We start from the raw sequence: 19,845 nt of genomic DNA on the forward strand, positions 1-19,845 counted from the left end.
TTTATGAATGCAAAGAATATACATAATAGCATATAGCATGAATGATTGATTGATTAATTAATTCGTAAGCAATCATATGACAGAACAAGAAGAATTTTTGGCAGCCAGGATATATATATATATATATATATATATATATATATATATGTGTGTGTGTGTCTAGATTCATTAGCATCTATATGAACATGGACAATGTTAAAAAATCTTACATTGTGAAACGGGGGGAGTATATATCTAGCATTCTAGCTAGCTAGATGATGTGAAGAATTGAGGCTTTTGTCTTCTCGCTCACATGGAACTTTAGCTAGCTATCGAAATTGAAGAATCATATGGATGCAGATGCAGAAACAAAGTAGCCAGAGGAAGAGAGATCTGCAGTTAGCTAGCGCACGAATGATCGATGGATAGATCGGTGACATGTAGTAGTACGCACGATACGAGTGAATGAACAATCTGTGAGTGAGTTAGGGCATGTTTGGCTCAGCTAGGAGCTGGAGCTTAGCCAAACAGTTTCAGTTTCAACTGAAATATATAAGGGCAGAGCTGGGTGGAGCACTCTCACAAAATGAACTAGAGATGTGAAGCTGGGTTTAGGCTGCTTCACAACTCCACTCCAAACCCAACTACTGAAGCTAAATTTAGGAGTTGGAACTCTATCAAACAGGCTCTTAGAGTATATAGATGAGTAATCTTTGATAAAGAAAGTGGTACTTGCTATACATGCATACTCCCTTCATCCCAAAATAATTTTATTTCTATCCTCTTACCTCCACTCGATTAGTAAGTCGATAAGCTTTATTGTTTCAATACCTTTTAACTATATTTTAAAGATAATGGGATAAAATCCGGCCTTTGCTAAAAAAGCTACGGCCAATTATTACACATATTCGTCTCTAAGAGATTTAACAAACCATAAACTCAAACAAATAAGCACCAACACAAGATAAAGAAACCCCACAATTATTGTATCCTACTCGCACATTAATATTACTTTCCCATTAACATGTTATAATTTAGTTTTTTTCTCTCTAATTTGTTTTGCACACACAAGTTCTAAAGATAAAGTTATTTTAGGTCTGTTGTTTTTGTTCATGTTGATTGTCTGTCCTGTGATATGCGTTTTGATTCACAGAGGGGCTCAGTCATAATATTGGACCCAATGCAAATGGACATTGCCGCTGATCTTTTATGTTGAACGGTTGAATGGTTTAATAGCTGATGTCATGGTTATGGAGGGGGTACAAATGATTAAATTACTATTATAAAATAGAAAAAATGATTTAAAAAATTCTCTGAGAAATTCATATATAGAAAAAAAATTAAAAGTTATAAAGACGTGAAAGCGTGAACATTTGTCCATTCATCCGTTAAGGAGCAATATACCGAATTACATAGAATTATTTCAACTCCTAGCTACTCCGATTATCTGACATATATAGGCATGTCCTTTTGTCTTAATTAATGGAATGGAATATAAGAATACATACACTTGTTAGGCTCCTAAACGGTATAAATTTTGCAAAATCTCTCTACAAACAATTTTTTGAAACACAATTTAAAATCTACTTAAATTTATGATAGTTATAATTAATTTTATTAGTCCGTATTCTCGAAACATTTGTCTATTTAGCTAAGTAGTATTCAGCAGTCCGTTCTATTCCATTTAGGCCAAAATAACACCCAGGCAGGAGGGCATGCACACCTAATTAATTAATCAGATAATATAGTAGCTAGCCAGGGAGTAGTTTGATTAATTAATCTCCTGTCACATCTTGCTACGCTGATGGTTAACCAAATTGCTAAATCCCCTATAAATATATATAATTTTATACTACGAATCTGCCCATTTACACTCAATAAATTATATGGGCGACGATCATATCCATTAATAATCAAGTAGAAAAGCAGATCGCAAATAAAGGCGACCTAAATGCTAAACGTGACAAATTGTCGCAAGTATCTTTCACGTACAGTTTTTTTTAAATGTCTCATTATTTTCTAATATGCCCTTGTTAATTAATTCCTTGGTATTATATATTTTTTTGATGAGGAAATTCCTTGGTATTATTGCACTCAAGAAATCAGATACTCAAAATTAACAAGAGAAGCAAAGCTTATAACTTATAAGTTACATATTTATAACGGCGGTAAAAAAAATATTAATCGTGCCGACAGATAATTACTCGCGGTTAAAAAGAAATCAGAAATTAAAGCGGAGGTACTTTGCCACGTCCGCAAGTAAAGCAAAAGGCAAGCAAGCAGCTGATCAGAACTTCATGGATGCTCATGAGAATCAGATCGATAAATAGAATAAAAAAGAGAGAGAAAAGAGACAAAAGAAAATTAAAAAGAAAAGCGTAGGCTATCAGTGATCAGTCAGAAGGTGCCATGACCAAATTTTGTCACTTCCTCCTTTCCAGCTCCCACGCTCTTCCTCCATACGAATTCATTACCGCCACTGAATTAATCAATCAATTAAGTAGTAGTATTTACATAATGGAGTATTTGTGTAATATACTTCCTTCGTCCCCTAATATAAAGTATTTTGACATTTTACTTGTACTATTTGACCATTCGTCTTATTAAAAAAAAATTAGAATTATTATTTTTTACTTGCTTTACTATCCAAAGCTTTAAGCACAACTTTTCGTTTTTTATATTTGCACAACTTTTTGAATAAAAAGAGTGATCAAACAGTACAAGCAAAATATTAAAATCCCTTATATTAAGAGACGGAGGGAGTAATCTAGAGGAGAACTTATGTAATATTACCATCATTTTTTAGAAAAACTTTGGCAATACACATTCGGTTAGACATAGATGTTATGTTTTTTTAAAAAAAGATATTTTTAATTTAGACTATTCGTTATTTCTAAATTTTTTTATAAAAATAGACAAACATAATGTGCTTTTAAAAGTACTCTTTTTCTATAACATATTTAGGGTGCGTTCGGCACTGCCTTTTTTTATCTTCTTCTATTTCTCGTTTTATACGTGCATATTTTTCAAATGGTTAAAAAGTGTATTTTGTTAAAATAATTATAGAAAAATTGCTTGAAAAATTATATTAATCTATTTTTTAAGTTTTGTTAGTCAATACTTAATTAATTATACACCACACCAATGAGTTACCTCGTATTTCATAGGTGGAGAAGTTCCCAACTCTTCTCGTGGAGACGTGGACACAGCCTTGGGGATACTCTTTTCAGTTTAAGTAGTTGAATAAATAAACGTTGGTAAAAATTCGAGGAAATAAAAATCAAATGTGACATATATTAAGAAACAGTGGTAATAAAATATTTTATCTAATGATTTGAGTGGATCTGCCGTTACATGGTGCGGCGCCCAACGTGTAGATCACAATGCAAGTAGATTTAGTGGGTTTTATTTGGTCAAATTTGGTTTATCTGCCTCACTCTAGCATGCATGCATACGAGTGATGATTCCTCTAAAATACGTACTTTACATGATTACCGCGAATTGAGAGCTACGTGTTAACCACAAGGACCAAGAGATCGATCGACCAATTAGCTTAGCTTGGCTAGCAGATACTCTCGTGCGCCATAACATTAGTCCATTAATTAGAAAGTTAATGATCCTATTAGGGTAAATTTGGAAAATACCACTGCAAAGATACGTGAGTTGCAAAATACCATCGTACGTGAGAATGACATGTGGGGCCTGGACCCACATGTCAATGACACATACGATGGTATTTTTCAACTCCGTGATTTTTGTAATGGTACTAGCCAAATTGGCCCATTGTATTATGGATCACACTTTGTTAATTAACACACATTCCCCATATGCATGTGTATGTATGCATGTATGCATCGATCGATGTGGGGCCCGAGGACAGGGACAGCACGGCTACCGGGCCCACCCGCAGCTTCGATTCTCCCTCTGTCCTCAAAGGCATGATGCGATGTGCCATCGGTTCATATCTCTCTTTTTTGGTCACTAATAACCCTCCTCCTAATCACCTTGTCACCGACATCGATCACCTTGATCGATGAGAAATAAGCACCCCTGCAACTAATCAATTTATATTTTTGATGACTCAACTAATCAAATTGAAACTTACACGCCACAAAAATATAATCAATTGGAGCTTGAAAGTAGAATGCACGATTTGGGAAATATTCTGCAACTTCAATTCATTGATCATGAATTGTGAGAACTTGTTGCGACCTGCAAATTTTGTTGTATGGGGGAAATAAGATGATCTGGTTGAACTTTGGCATTAATTTGATGTTCGCATGCGTACCTGTATGGGATAAATTTGACAGATGTAATTATAGTACAATCGTAGTGTAATTACACTGTAACTTATATGTAATTGCACTGTAACTTGCATGTAACTACAGTGTAACTTGTATATAAGTTTCACGTAATTTGAAGAAAAAAAATCACAGCACACACATATGTGTAAGGATTTGTTCCCACAACCTTAATAACATATTACAGAGAGATTTTTAAAAGTTACATACAAGTTACACTATAGTTACAGTGTAATTACATGCAAGTTTCAGTGTAATTACACTACGATTATACTGTAATTACATCTGTCAAATTTTTGGGAGAAAATTTATCGACAAATATATAGCAAAATCGTACCTGCATTGCTTTTTGTTTAGACTCTATTGGATTTTCGCATGGGCGTATATACCTGTTCTGTAATTTATCATAAAATTCTTTACTAGTTACCAACTTACTATTGACAAGCGATTGATTTCTACTATAGGAATTATCATCAATAAACATGAGTTATACCGAATAGTATTGCTGTATTGCACGTTGAACAGACAATCTTTCCTTCGCCTCAAGTGCACTTAGCTTCACACTGTACACGTCATAAAAGCCCTGAGCTTAGGCAGTTCTTCAGACATTTAAGAAGTAAAACAGACATAATTTTATATGGTTTAGCGAAATGCAATTGATGAAGGCTAACAGCTATAGCTAAAAAAAACACATGTTGGCGGGTACAGTACTCCTCGGTTTTTAATATTTAACGTAGTTAATTTTTTAAGCACGTGTTTAATCATTTATCTTATTTAAAATGTATATGTAAATATGGAAAATATAAGTCATATACTTATAACGATAAAACAAACAAAAAATGATAATTATGTATTGTTTTAACAAGATAAATGATTAAACGCGTGTTAAAAATGAACTGCATCGGACATTTAAAAATTAGATAGGGTATTTCGTAAAACTTATGTTTATCGAAAAAACATTGTATTATACTAAATCTGCACTATATATCGTGCGATGGAGGAAATATAATAAATTGTCGTGTTGCAAGTCAATGCATTGAATCACATATCAATACAGTATACTAGTACTCCACTCTGTATTACCTTGATGATGATGATGAAGAACGTTACTCTAATTAGTAAAACTACCGTCCACGTCACCACCCAACCCCAACGTACCCAGCGCCCAAAGTCAGACTCAGACAGCCCAGACCAGACATGGCGCCGCGCGCATGCAGAACCGTGACTCTCTGCCCACCTGGCCCCACCTGTCATCTCCCCCACACCGACGCTCCCCCCCTCTCCCGCTCCCGCTCCGTTAAACTCTCCTGGCCCCACCTGTCAGGCGGACTTATATTAGTACTACTAGTACCAGTCCTCTCCTCCTGACAGCTAAGCACCAAACCATCACTTCACTCCCCTGAGCTCACCTTGATCACCCTCCTCGCCATCGCCATGGCCGACAAGCCTCCGCCGCCGCCAACCAAGCCCAAGCCCAAGCCGGCTACGGCTGCTCAACCCGCGCCGGCGCCGGCGACGGCGAGGACGACGCCGCCGCTCAAGAAGCCACCGCCGCTGGCCCCGCCCACGCAGGCGCGCCCGCTCAAGCCGCCGCCGGCGCACCAGTACAGGCAGCAGCAGCAGCAGCAGCCGGCTAATCGGAAGCGGCAGTACGGGAGGCACCGCGGCGGAGGCGGCGGGTGCTCGGGGCGGCGGGTGTGCTGCCTCGCCACGGGGTTCGTCCTCCTCGCGCTCTGCCTCGCGCTCGCCGCCGCGTGCCTGGCCTACCTCTACTACCACCCGCGCCCGCCGTCGTTCCACCTTCAGCCGCTCGCCGCCACGCGGTTCCGCGTCGGGAACTCCTCGGCGGTGTCCGCCATGGACGTCACCGCCGCCGTCAGGGTGGTGTCGTGGAACCCCAACGACCGGGTGTCGTTCGAGTACGGCGACGGGGAGGGCCGCGTGGCGCTCGCCGACGCCGACGGCGACGTCGCGCTGGGCTGGGCGCCCGTGGCCGGGTTCCGCCACGCGCCGCGGAGCGTGGCGACGGTGGCGTTCGTGGCGGCGGCGAAGGGGGTGGTGGTCGACGAGGCCGTGGCGGCGCGCGTCCGCGACCGGTACCGGCGGCGGCAGCTGGCGTTCAAGGTGGTGGTGGACACGCACGTCGGCGCGCGCGCCGGCGCGGTGCGCACCGGCATGGTGCCCGTGAGGCTGCTGTGCGACGGCGGCGCCATGGCGCCGCGCGGCGGCGTGTCCGGGAGCGTGGTGGGGCCCATGAGCAAGTGCCAGGTCTACCTCTTCAGAGTCAGATGGTCAGTGACTTCACTCTTCAACTCTCCGTCTCTCCCTTGTGTTTGTTTCTCTACCTGCATTGTTGCTTCATCGCTCATCCAAGTTTTTATTACAACTTGTATTCTCACGTATCAACCGACAACCATAACAATATACATGAATACGTCCACAGGTACAATTTTTTTTTTCAAAAACGCATGAACATAGAAAAGCATGAGAATTATAAGAATTAAGTAGCGTACCAAGGCTTGGTTTAGTTCCCAACTTTTTCTTCAGCTTCCAACTTTTCCATCACATTCAAACTTTCCTACACACGTAAGTTTCTAACTTTTTTCTTTAAACTTCTAATTTTGGCGTGAAACTAAACACAGCCCAACTTGAATCGTAGGCAATTCCAAAACGCACAAATCTTTCGAGTTGTTATGAAGCCTCAAAGAAAAATATTAACTGCAAGATTTGGGAGTGACAAAGTTAATTTCAAGCAGTTGAACGTCGTGTTAGAAATCGTCCAAAATTCTGATGGTGTTTAGGTAATTCAATGGGATTCCTATTAGTTCATTTCTTTGTTCGAAATGACCACATGAGAAAATTTCCCATATACTAATTCGTATCCTATGAAATTCTTTAAAAATCCTAAATTCCAAATAAACCTCTGAATTCTTCTCACTACCCTCAGTTACTGTGATTTTCCTGTCATTTACTCATTTACATTAACATTGGTTGTCTCTCTCAATTTACAGAACCAATTTTGCTTTGCCCCATTTTCTCATCTCTCCCTTGCCACATCATCAATATCACCAACTCTTGTTGTCTGATGAAAGCTACTTCTTCTGCATAACACCCATGAACTAAATCCTGCATACCTCTGCTCATTAAAACCGCTGCCATTGTTGCTACACACATGAATGTACAAAACAACAACATCCCCAAATTCAATTTTGGCATCGCAAATCTGTCTTGGTCCCATCTGATCTGACACACCCAGCCCAAGAACCATCCACACAAACCCAAGAGACTACTCCTACCAAAGATCACAAGGAAAGATTCCAAGAGGTCAATATGAGAATTAGAATTAGGACACAAGGGCATATGTTGGCAGTACGGCCATGAGATGTCATTGTCCTGTATATATATGAGAGAGAGAGAGAAATGGGGGGCCCTCAGTAATTAAGGTAGCAAAGACTACACATTTTGTGCCGCACAAGATGCCGCAGGAGGTCACTGGCTGCTACAGTGGGATCAGGTAGATCCGTGGATTATACAACGGTGACGCCGCATCTGCTGCCTGATTATCAGTGAGTGGCCGGGACGCCTGTGTCTCCGGCCAAAAGCGTCCCCCCCCCCCCCCCCCCGGATTCTCTCTGTCCCTATGCTTACCTCGCACGCATCCAAGCGCAGTCCATGACCGCGAAAAAAAAGAAAAGAATCATCCAAATAGTCGTGAAAAATTCTGAAAATGATCTCGATTGCGTGTTTGTTCTCCGTGGAGTAAGGAATTTCACTCGTAAGACGAGTGTTGTTTTCGGTAATATTCAAATAGTTATGAAAAAAAAAATCAGAGAGGATAACATATTACCATATAAGCTTAGTTTTTGTGTAGTAAGAAATTTTGCTCCTAAGTAAGTCGAGTTGCGCAATTCGGATTCGGGTACTAAACTGGGGAGGAGGGGGGGGGGGTGGAGCTCAGGTGTTGAGCTGTACATCGACGGATGTTAGCGTGTCACTGTTGCTCCAACTTGCTGTCCTCCAGGGTGGTGTGCCAGAATTTTGACAAATCACAAGTGGAGATCCCACTTGGGTTGTGTCATGGTAGCTACCATGTAATACTACAAGAGGACACCAGATTTTGCCAAATGACACAAGCTTTGGTGGAGGAGTGGGGGTAGCATATATATTCAGGCATTTAGGGACATTGGATCCTAGATGAGAGGAACATGCATGATTGGTACTACTACTGGCTAGCAAAGGACCAGTGTCTAATTAAGGCTAGTACCTACCTAGAGTGGCTTAGAAGCTGTGTGATCAGGGACACTTAGTGACAGGACAAGGTTGTTGGTTTCAGCAAAATGTTCTGAAGGAGATCAGGAAATTCCAGTGAAAAAGGTTTTACTTTGAGGCAATTTTAGCTGCAATAATGCAGGTTTCTTATCAGGCTTCCATAGGCAAAGGTTCAAAAGTATGTATCAATTTCTTTTTTCTTCTGACACTATAATTTGATCCAAACTGTTGATGGCTTGCTTAGGGAAGTGGTATGGCATACCAGCTAAATGTTGAAAATACATGAAAACCAGGGTGTAGAAGTGAAGGAGACTTCTGTTCAACACAGTACCAAACAAATATCTGAATTTGCATTCCAAGCATGCATAATTCATTATCTGAAAAAATAGAGTAAATTCCTTGTGTGTGCCCCTGAAAAGTTATTCAATCCCTTACATGCCCCTGAAACTTACTCGATTCCTTCTATACCCTTGAATTTTTGATTGGATCCCCTACATACCCCTACCGTTAGATTGAGCAGCATTCCCTGGTTAGTTTGGTTGAAAATGTCTATAATACCCTTGAGGTTGGAGGAGCTGAAAACTAAGAACATGTTTGGCAGCTGGGTTTGAAACATTCATGATTGCACAGTATGTATTCCATGAGGCTAAAAAATTAGTGCATAAAATTAATTTCATTTTCTTTTGTTATAGCATTCAGTATTTTATAAAAAAATATAACATGATATTGGATCTTTCATGACCACTAACCGACACAGCCTGGGGGTAAAAGACAGTACCCCTAGCCGTTTACTCAAACACCATTGCAATTCATCAGCATATCAAGAGGATCGGTAGCACCATTTAATAGGAAGAAAATGAAAATACATCTAAAAGCATTCATACACCATCAGCAGTACACAAATATATTACTTTTTACATCATGAGCATAATGGCACAAGCCCATAACAGTTCAAGGCATCCGCCTGCATAAAGTCAAACAAATCAATCAAGAAACACTAGCAGCAGCAGCTATTCGCATTTTGCTAATCAACGCAAGGGCGTATCATTACCGACGGCGAGGAGCAGCGGAGCAAGGAGGTAATAGGCCGGCGTCGGAGCCCCCGAGAAGAGGGTGAGGTGACAAGAGGGAGGGCGCGGAGGAGGCAGGGAGGAGATGGCGTCGCCATGACCGCAAGCAGAGTCGAGGCCGCGGCGGGATGCGGACTCGTCGCCGCGGCGGGATGCAAAGCCGCCGCCGCCCACCAGATGCGGACCCCGCCGCGCCACTGATGGGATGCGGACCTAGCCGCCGCCGCTGACCGCAAGCAGAGCCGAGACCGCGGCGGGATGCAGAGCCGTTGCCGCCGCCGGGATGTGGGAGAAGGGCGGCGATGCGCGTGCAACGATGGCTGAAAGCTGGCGATGTGCGGCACCGTGCGTGTGGGAACTATACTATTTTGGAGGATTTGGGGATCGGATGTGGCCCTGTGTTACCTAGGGTTGACAGGGGCATTTTCGCATTTTATGAAAATACTGACAAGCTAACACACACATGAACACAAACATCTGACGGAACCCAAACGGTAGGGGTATGTAGGGGATCCAATCGAAAATTCGGGGGTATAGAAGGAATTGAGTAAGTTCCAGGGGCATGTAAGGGATTGGGTAACTTTTCAGGGGCACACAAGGAATTTACTCGAAAAAGAAAAAATAGGGCATATTGCATAATTTCATTTTCTTTTTTGTACATTGTGTCTTGATTGTATGAAATGAGAAATATATCTTGCTCATCTTGTATCCATGGCAATATGGCATTTCAAACAGATTAAACCATGTGAAAATTGGGCTATGCAATTGCTTCAAGTAATTGAACTGGACTTTCTACGATAAAATCATTTTCAGGTTTAGCTTGAACTGAAGGGAAATCCAGGACAGGAGTTGCCAGTTTCTAGCTTCTTACAATCAGGCTAATGTCAGTGGTGTCGAAGCTGCTGCTGCTGCCGTAACTTATTTGCATTTCCTGCCGCGACGGGAAGGTGATGATTTGGTTTTGCTTGGTGGCGACCGTGATAAGACTGTCACTATATATAATCTGAATGATCTCTGAAGAACCTGAACCTTGATGGTATTTTTCGAAGCATGTAAGAAAGAGAAGAAAGCGAACAAGTTTGTAACTGTATATGCATGACTCCTAGCTCCCCAAATTCTTTTGATTGTGTGGTATATATACATACATAGCAGGAATGGAATTGTTTTCTTTTGTGTGTTCATAGCTCTCCAAAACCCTGTTCCTTTTTTCTTTTAGAAACAACCCTGTTCTTTATTTTAAGTGGCCGTGTGGTACATGTTTTACTACTAGTTGTTTTGATCCAACTAGAATGGTTTCGACGAGGAGTATAGAGAGAGAGAGTAATTTCATATGTTACTTAGTTAAGATATAACATTGGAGATAGCTTTACCATTGTATGATTAGATGAAATCTGCATTAACAAGTCATTTAACCACTCTCCATAAGTTGTAGCAAGGCAACAGATACACGAGGGGAGGCCATTTCAATATACAGGTTTAATGGGCTTGGACCTTACTGTTTTATTTCCTGAAGGAAATAATTTCACTTTAGGTCCCTCATCTTGACGTCGAGTTTAAAATTCACCTCTGAACTGCAATACCAGGCATACCCCAACTTACAAAACCGGTATCCCCTGAAAAACAAGACGCGGGACTTAAAATGAACTTATTCCTTTCCTGAAATGATGATCAAGTCCATTGAACTTATGGCCTTTTGGCCCATTACCAAGAGAGGTAATCCCAAAACCCAAACGGTTTAGCCCACGGTGGTGAGTGAGAAGAGATTTTCTTTGATAATGGAATAGAATATTCCGGCCTTTGCTCAACGAACTACAACCAATTATTATAGAGTAGCACACAAAATAAAAAGCTTCTCACACAAAAAAGAAGACACCTACCAACGCAAGATAAGGAGTACACAATTATTAAATTCTGTTTGTGAATCTCCATCAAAAATTGGTAAACAGTTGCATAACCGTTGCCTCAAGATTACGACATGCAACTTTTAAACGCTCGCCCTCTTCATCACACTTTTGTAGCAGTGCCCAAGACCTGAGCCAATGTATTGCCCTGAAAATTACTTTGCCCTATGGTGACGAAATTAAACAAAATTGTACTATGCATACAAAACAGTGAGGAAGAAAATTGCTGGATGAAGTGTCCTATTTTTTTTCCAAGCGAAGTGTTATAACCTTGTCCTATTTTTTTCCAAGCGAAGTGTTATAACCTTGTATGAAAAAGTGAACCCAAATCTTTCAGTTAGCAAATGGGCTTGTTTGGCAGTGCTGCTTTGCAGCTAGCTGCAACAGTAGCTGGGTTGTACCTACAGTAAAACTGGAGAAAATTTTCCATGTTTGCTGCAGCTGCAAAGCAGCCACAACAATCTCTGCTGAAAACCCCAATGATACGACTCAGAGAAGCAGGTCGATAAGTAGAATTTACTTGACGAAGAATTCCTCTGAGCTGGGTATCTTTTATCTCTTGAATTTGTAATTGGGTGGCTCATGAAATGGTAGTATTAGGGAACAAATATGCAATTGATGGCGATTTTGTAATGCATGGTGAGCCTGCTTGTCTTCATGAATTGGTAGCCAACGATTTATCAAATAAAAAGGGAAAAAGATAAGTCTGAATTACCTTCTGAAATATCGAGGTTATCTGAGGAATCCATAAATTACAGCACCAGATATTTCACTGTCCATAGCTTTTCATACCAGAATATCTTAAATGTATTATACTACATTCGTCCCAAAATAAGTTTATTTTTCACCAATCACACATTCTAATACAAAAGCAAAAGGACAAACTAAAATACTCATACTTTATGAAACCCTAATGAAACTATTCATTAGAGCAGGTACAATAGCAGGCTATTAGCTAGCCATAAACATATTTTAATGATATAAACGATGAGAGAGAAGAGCAGCGGGCTACAGATCTGTAGCCAGCTGCAGCACGGACTCCAAGACACACTGTGTATATGACAGGTGGGACCATATACTAATAGTATAGTAAGCAACTATTGTATGAATTGGCTATTAGATTGGCTATAGATGAATTGGAGCTGGTAGTGGGCTGTACTATTAGACTTGCTCTTACTTTATCTACTTCTAATACAATTATGATGTAATGATTACTTTAAAAATAAACTTATTTTCGGACAAATGAAGATAGCTAAAAATAAACTTAATGTGAAACGGATGAAGTATATAAGTATTATAGTTGTAGGGTATCTCAAACTACCTAAATAGTTGAGGAGTAATTTAGATTTTTCTTTTAAAAAAAGAGTGAAGCCAAATCCTAAGTGTGAATGCTATAACAGAACAAAAGTCTGAATAAGTTATCAAGTACTCAAGATTCCGAAATTCCATAAACAGTCGATGTGCACGGTTTATATATTATTATATCTCTCATTTTGCAAATTTAAGTTGTAAGTCCGTATTTCGAGCTACAGTCCCAGAATTAGGGCCCCTTTTTTTTTTGAAACACAGTACAAACGCAGGCGCTCACAACGTGCGCACACTCACCCCTATGAACGCACACACGCACACTCTACCCCTATGAGCACCTCCGGAAGACTGGGCCGGCATATCTTGAGATTGACGAAGTCACCACAGGCGCCTCGCTGTCGACGGGTACGTCGCCTACCACTGAAAGAATAATTAGCCGTAAATGCGAGCACCCGTGTCAAATCTAGGATTTAAACCCGGGTGGGCTGGTTCCACCACAAGGAACCTAACCAGTTGAGCTATGCTCACTTCACAGAATTAGGCCCCTTTGATTCAAAGGAAATTCATAAGAATTTTAAAGGATTTAATTCCTATAGGAATTTTTTCTATATAGCCCTTTGAATCAAAGGAATGAATCCTATGGAATCCTATAAAATTCCTATGGAATGCCTCTTCCCATGCAAATTTTGAAGGAAATTTAACATGAGGTTCTACCTCATGTAACCTCATGTTAAGAATCCTTTGAGTCTTTCTCTCTTCTTAAATTCCTATGTTTTTCCTGCGGCTCAATCAAACGGTCATTCCTATGTTTTTTCTGTGTTTTGCAATCCTCTGTTTTACACTTGTATTTCTATCAGAGTCCTATGTTTTTCCTATTTCTCCGTTTTTTTATTCTTATGATTCAAAGGGGGCCTATAGAACATTGCGGCCTGTCCTTCAAAATTCACCCGCCATCGTTGTTCGTTGAGCATTTGAGTTTGAAATCACCAGGCACCATGACACCACACAGTAGCCGTGCAACGAATGTTCACCGCATAGCAAGCAAAGTCGTACTAGTACGTTGGTGCGTGCGCCCCTCCGCCGTCCACCGAAAACCGCGTGGACGGCCGCTACTTAAGAGCAATTTTTTATAGTATAGCTAACTATTGACTATTAGCTCCTGTTGGAGACAATAACACAGTACTTCCTCCGTTTTATATTATAAGGCTTTCTAGCATTGGCCATATTTATATATATATGTTAATGAATCTAGACATATATGTGTGCCTAGATTCATTAACATCTATATGAATGTAGACAATGCTAGAAAGTTTTATAACCTGAAACGGAGGTATTAAGTATATAATAGGTTAACTGTAAGATTTACTCTGTTTATTTTTCTCCTCTCTATTTCTTTCACTATAAATTTCATGTAAATATTTTGAAGATTATGTAAAACAATCTATTGTATGAGAACCAAAACTTCTCATCTTTTTCTCTTTCTTTTACATAAGCTTATATTTTCTCCGTGGCTTTGTCTTATATTTTAAGAGATTTTAGGTGGACGTAACATTTCCTACACTCCGGTGGTGTTTGGATCTAGAGACTAAATTTTAGTCCCTGTCACATCAGATGTTTGGACACAAATTAGAAATATTAATCATAGACTAATGACAAAACATATTCCATAACCCTGGACTAATTCGCGAGATGTATCTGTTGAGCCTAATTAATCCATGATTAGCCTATGTGATGTTACGGTAAGCATGTACTAATTATGGATTAATTAGGCTTAAAATGTCTCGCGAATTAGCTCTTATTTATGCAATTATAGTTTTATTATAAGTTTACGTTTAATACTTCTAATTAGTCTCAAACATTGATGTTACAGGCCTAAAATTTAGGTGGTGTTTGGATTCAGGGATTAAACTGTAGTCCCTGTCACGTCGGATGTTTGGACACTAATTTGAAGTATTAAACATAGATTACTTATAAAACTAATTACATAAATGAGAGATAATTCATGAGATAAATTTTTTAAACCTAATTAATCCATAATTAGAGAATGTTTACGGTAGCATCAGATAAGCTAATCATGTATTAATTAGGCTCAATAGATTTGTCTTGTGAATTAGTTCGGGTTATGAAATACTAGTAGGTTTTATCATTAGTATATATATATATTTTGAGCGAATCATTAGTACATATTCAATACTTCTAATTAGTGTCAGGGAATTTTTTTTTTTAGCACCTCCCGTCTCCTCATTCCTCAATCGTCATCCTCCTCCCAACCCACACGGTCCAGTCCTCCTCCTCGCGTAGACGCGGCGGCCGAGGAACAAGTCCGTCACGCGAACCTTCCAGAACCTCACACGTCACGCAACCTCCTCCTCTTTATTACGACTACTACCACCCCCTCTCTCCTCTCCGTTCCACCGCCGGATTCAGATTCGGAGAGAGCTACTCCTCGTCGTTAGCCATGGCGTCCAAGCGGATCCTCAAGGAGCTCAAGGACCTGCAGAAGGATCCCCCCACCTCCTGCAGCGCCGGTGAGATGCATATCCCTCTCATCACCTTTTTTTGCTGCGTAATTAAGCTTCGATTTACTAGCCGTGCTGTGCTTCTGCTTCCTGCTCGATCGATCGATTCCATGCGCGACCCGTCGCTAGATCTGAGGATCAGGTAGGTTGGTTTGCTGTTGGTGTGGACGAGTGGATGATGATCTTGTTGATTTCTGTGCAAGTGGAGGGGGTGCCTGTGCGAGCCAACCCGGATTTTCTTTTTCAGCCTTTGATCTCGTCAAAACTCAGAAATTTCGATGATAACGTAGTAATACCGCTTTTTAGTTTCACTTTTAAGTAAACCTAAATGTACGGCACATCGTATAAGATCTGCAATCCTTAGCTTTGAAAACAAGCGAGAACTGTATTCTGTAGCCCAATGCAATATCAGATCAGTTAAATTTGCAGGGAGAATGAGCTGCGTAGTGGCTATTTATGCATCACAATTCAGAGAGCTACCGAAACTTTATTTAAGCACATGGAGATGGTCCAGATGGAGTGGCTTACTCTGTAATTTTTAAATGGTTGATTGTTCACGGATAAAGAGTTTTTATCCCCCTACTTTGGGATGGCTGGTCATAAGATCACTAGCTATGTTTAACTTTGAATAAGTCTACCAACTAAGAGCATTGGTATATGCATTAGGGCATTAGTGCTTCCAAGAACAGAACAATTACGCATACCATGCTTGCTCAATTTTAAGGACAATGTTCTATTGTATCAGTTCACTTACTTCCTATATACTCCGTATGTTGGAAGTTGGAATAAGCTAGGTGTTTCATGCTCTGCTGGAAGATGTAACAACCTGTCGTACTAGTATTCCTTTGATCTTCATTCTATACAAATGCTTCCTTAGTTGTTTACGTATACGACTGACATGTATGTATTCTTAACCTACCAGGCCCTGTGGCAGAAGATATGTTCCACTGGCAGGCAACACTGATGGGTCCATCAGATAGCCCTTATGCTGGAGGCGTGTTTTTGGTTACCATTCATTTTCCTCCTGATTATCCATTCAAACCGCCTAAGGTAAGGAAACATTACATCGTATTCAACCTACATATTTTAAGATAGCTTCCTTGTTGCAACTATGAATGCTGGATTGTTCAAGTGAATGGGAAAACTGGATACTGTGAAAATCTTACACAAGATCTTTTCCTGGAAGTTTGGACCTTTTAGGCGATAGTAGGTGTATCAATTTTCTGAAGTGGGATATGATAGGAAGTATAAACTGTGATTTATGAAAACCATTGGTAGGTTTTAGTGCATCAATATCAAATGCTGCGTCCATACCGTTGAACATGTTATTCTAAGCACATGATTGCCTTTTGAAGATGAGAGTTAATTGTGTTCATTTTAGTGGTGTAGGTGGCAATTCTAATTAATTTCACCTTTACTTCCCTGTTCCTGTTCTGGTATTATGAAATGTTGTTTGGTTGTCCTTAATGGAAGCAGTCATTTGTTTTTGTTGCTTCTGTATTGTGCGTCCATATGGTTGAATGTATTATTCTAAGCGTGTGATTGCCTGTAGATAGTTCTTGTGCAAGTTTTTTAACTTTAATGGTGTAGGCAGCAGTTGTTCCATTTAACTTCACTTTTCCTTGTTCTTGTTCTTGCTTAGCCCTTACAGAACCGGTCATTTGTTCTTCTTGCCTAAGCAGAATCAGTCCTTTGTTAATTTTGCTTTAGTAGAACAAGTTATACAATTATCGGTTTGTTTGTTCGTGAGTTTTATCTTCTCATGCCACAAGTGAGATGTCTTTAGTGCATGGTCGTGGCAGAGTGCAGCTTGTGATCTGGTGTCTTTTCTGGATAAATGTAGCATAAGGGTGTGAAAACATCCTTGACAATTTCTGAACCTAAAGGCAATTGTTTCCCCTGAAAAAACACCCTTGTTTAAAAGTGGCGCCAACTGCAATCCTTGTACAGAGTTATGCTTTGGTTATTCATTGGCAATTTGGTACCAAAGTTTGTCATATAGAAAAGGTCTCGGTTGTACAGGACCTAGATGTTTCTCTTAACTCAAAAACGTAACGGTTCATGATTGGGAATTTGTAGTTGGGACTCAGAGTTCCACTACCTTTTCTTGCTCTTTTCTGTCTTAAGTTTAATTATTTTTGTTCTACAGAACAATTACAATCAGTAGTAAAATTTTCAGGTGGCATTGAAGACAAAGGTGTTCCACCCAAACATTAATAGCAACGGAAGCATATGCCTTGATATCTTGAAGGAGCAGTGGAGTCCTGCATTGACTATTTCAAAGGTAAGTTTGTTCCTAATATGATGAACAATTGAAGTAAGAAAGGAGCTGCTCCCTCCGGTCATAAATATTTGGCATTTAACATAAGATTTTGGACAGATTTTTAAAATTTTGATCATCAATAGTTTCACAGGTCCTTTGCTTAAAACAAGGACAAAATGGTATATGGATTTGTCTAAAAAGTATCATCATAATATTGTAAATATGTTATATTACAAATTTGTTCTGATACAAAATTGATGGTCAAAGTTTTAAAAGTTTTGACCGAAACTTGTCCTAAACATTGACAATTTATGACCGAAGAGAGCATAAAGCTTGGTAGTCAATCCTCTGTTCTTGTTCAGCCGTGTTCGCAATCCCACGTGCACCATTCTGGGTTTGGGGCATATGATGGACACTGAAGTAGTTCAGTTCCTCTGATCTTGTTCAGCCGTGTTCACTATCCCACGTGCACCGTTCTGAGCTTTTGGGGCATATGCTGGACACTGAAGTAAACTTCAGTTCTAATATCTTCCATTTCATTTAGGTGCTACTCTCAATTTGCTCGCTGTTGACGGATCCAAATCCTGATGATCCATTGGTTCCAGAGATTGCTCACATGTACAAGACTGATCGGGCCAAGTACGAGTCCACCGCAAGGAGCTGGACCCAGAAATATGCTATGGGCTAGAATGGTTAACAATAAGAAATGTGAGATATGCCATTGTATTGCCTTGTATTCTCCTGTAACTCTTTCAACATTTAAGAAACAGCAAGAATCAAATTGAACTCTCGAGTTGTTGTATGGAATCCTACTATAGATGTTCAGCTATTGTAAATTATGTAGTGGGTGGTTCTATTGATTGTTCGATGAGCACTTGGAATGGTACTTTTATGTTCCAGAGTAACTGTGACAAAATAGTCTGTATTGATCTCCTGAAAGGCTGAAACCCATCTTGGACTGTTTAGTGTTTTATTAATTTCATTCTAGAATTAGAAATTAATAATTAGCACTATTTACTGTTTTATTAGTTTCATTCTAAAATTCGAAATTAATAATTAGCAAGTTTGTAACTAACGTGGACTCCTTTTTTTAATTGTAAGTAGCTATAATTCAAATGTACAGCTTCATTTTTTGCTTATTGGTTTATCAGTCGCAAATTAAAATTTAAAAATTTAAAACCTAATTTTAAAGTTAATTCCGCTATTTGCTTGCCAAAAAAAAATCTCTCAATTCTAATGTCCCTATTGATCAAGAAAACATTATTTCCATTAGTTGAGCGCAACAAACATAGGCAATTGTTAGATTTGAAATATGAATTTTGAATGGCGAAAGCAGTAACTCCTTCTCATGGCATCCTGGACCCATGTTACAAACAGAGTCCTGCTCTATCTTTAGTGGCAGGTGATCCTAAGGCCATGTATAGATGGGATTAAAACTTTTAAGTCCCTATCACATTGGATGTTTGGAAATTAATTATAAATATTAAACGTAGACTATTAATAAAACCCATCCATAATCTTGGACTAATTCGCGAGACGAATCTATTGAGCCTAATTAATCCATGATTAGCCTATGTGATGCTACAGTAAACATTCTCTAATTATGGATTAATTAGGCTTAAAAAAATTGTCTCGTGAATTAGCTTTCATTTATGTAATTAATTTTATAAGTAGTCTATATTTAATACTATAAATTAGTGTCTAAATATAGGGACTAAAGTTAAGTTCCTGGATCCAAACACCACCTAAAAGCTCTATCTTTAGTGGCAGGTGATACTAAAATTTCACCTTATTACTCAGTGGTAGTACAACTGAACCAAAAAAAAAATCAATAATTCTGTGCTTAATCAGGGGACAGGCAGAGAAGGATTTCAGGGTGGAGGCCGTGACGATCGGCTGTGTTCAGCACAAGAATCTGGTCAGCCTACTGGGTATTGCAGCGAGGGAGCTTTGTAGGTATGCATGGTGTAATTTTAATACGATTTTTGAAATAACAAGTTGTGCTCTCTGTACAACTTTACTCTGCTAGTGATGTGTAAATTGAGTTCTTGCAATTTTTGATAGGAAGCTGGTGAAATTGAGTTGACCAATTTGGACTGAAGAAGTGATCTCAGATAGGGGGGTTGCTGCCTGGAAGAGTAGGAAAACAATGCAGAGAGAGATGGTTCAACCCTTTGAGGCCAAACATCAAGGTTAGTCTCCTCTTCCTTGTAGGTTTCACACACATTGTATATC

The 19,845-nt window shown here is 39.7% G+C and overlaps 2 protein-coding genes and 1 long non-coding RNA gene across 3 annotated transcripts; 2 read left to right on the forward strand and 1 right to left on the reverse strand.

Moving 5' to 3' along the window:
* Nucleotides 1–5,646: 5,646 nt before the first annotated feature.
* On the forward strand, nucleotides 5,647–10,800 carry LOC4328939 (uncharacterized). The gene is made up of 2 exons (XM_015768534.3): nucleotides 5,647–6,571; nucleotides 10,433–10,800. The coding sequence occupies exons 1-2, from the start codon at nucleotides 5,715–5,717 to the stop codon at nucleotides 10,446–10,448; spliced, it is 873 nt and encodes a 290-aa protein (XP_015624020.1). The 5' UTR covers nucleotides 5,647–5,714; the 3' UTR covers nucleotides 10,449–10,800.
* Nucleotides 9,368–9,750, reverse strand: LOC112937994 (uncharacterized). Its single transcript, XR_003241029.2, has 2 exons — nucleotides 9,601–9,750; nucleotides 9,368–9,513 (listed from the first exon to the last, which is right to left on the reverse strand). It is a non-coding gene; the product is annotated as an uncharacterized lncRNA (long non-coding RNA).
* A 4,301-nt stretch (nucleotides 10,801–15,101) lies between the features above and the next one.
* Nucleotides 15,102–18,682, forward strand: LOC4328940 (ubiquitin-conjugating enzyme E2 5B-like). Its single transcript, NM_001409966.1, has 4 exons — nucleotides 15,102–15,356; nucleotides 16,270–16,397; nucleotides 17,527–17,631; nucleotides 18,155–18,682. The coding sequence occupies exons 1-4, from the start codon at nucleotides 15,287–15,289 to the stop codon at nucleotides 18,296–18,298; spliced, it is 447 nt and encodes a 148-aa protein (NP_001396895.1). The 5' UTR covers nucleotides 15,102–15,286; the 3' UTR covers nucleotides 18,299–18,682.
* The last annotated feature ends 1,163 nt before the right edge of the window (nucleotides 18,683–19,845 follow it).

The sequence above is a fragment of the Oryza sativa genome, chromosome 2 (genome assembly GCF_034140825.1).
Source record: "Oryza sativa Japonica Group chromosome 2, ASM3414082v1".
NCBI lineage: Eukaryota > Viridiplantae > Streptophyta > Magnoliopsida > Poales > Poaceae > Oryza > Oryza sativa.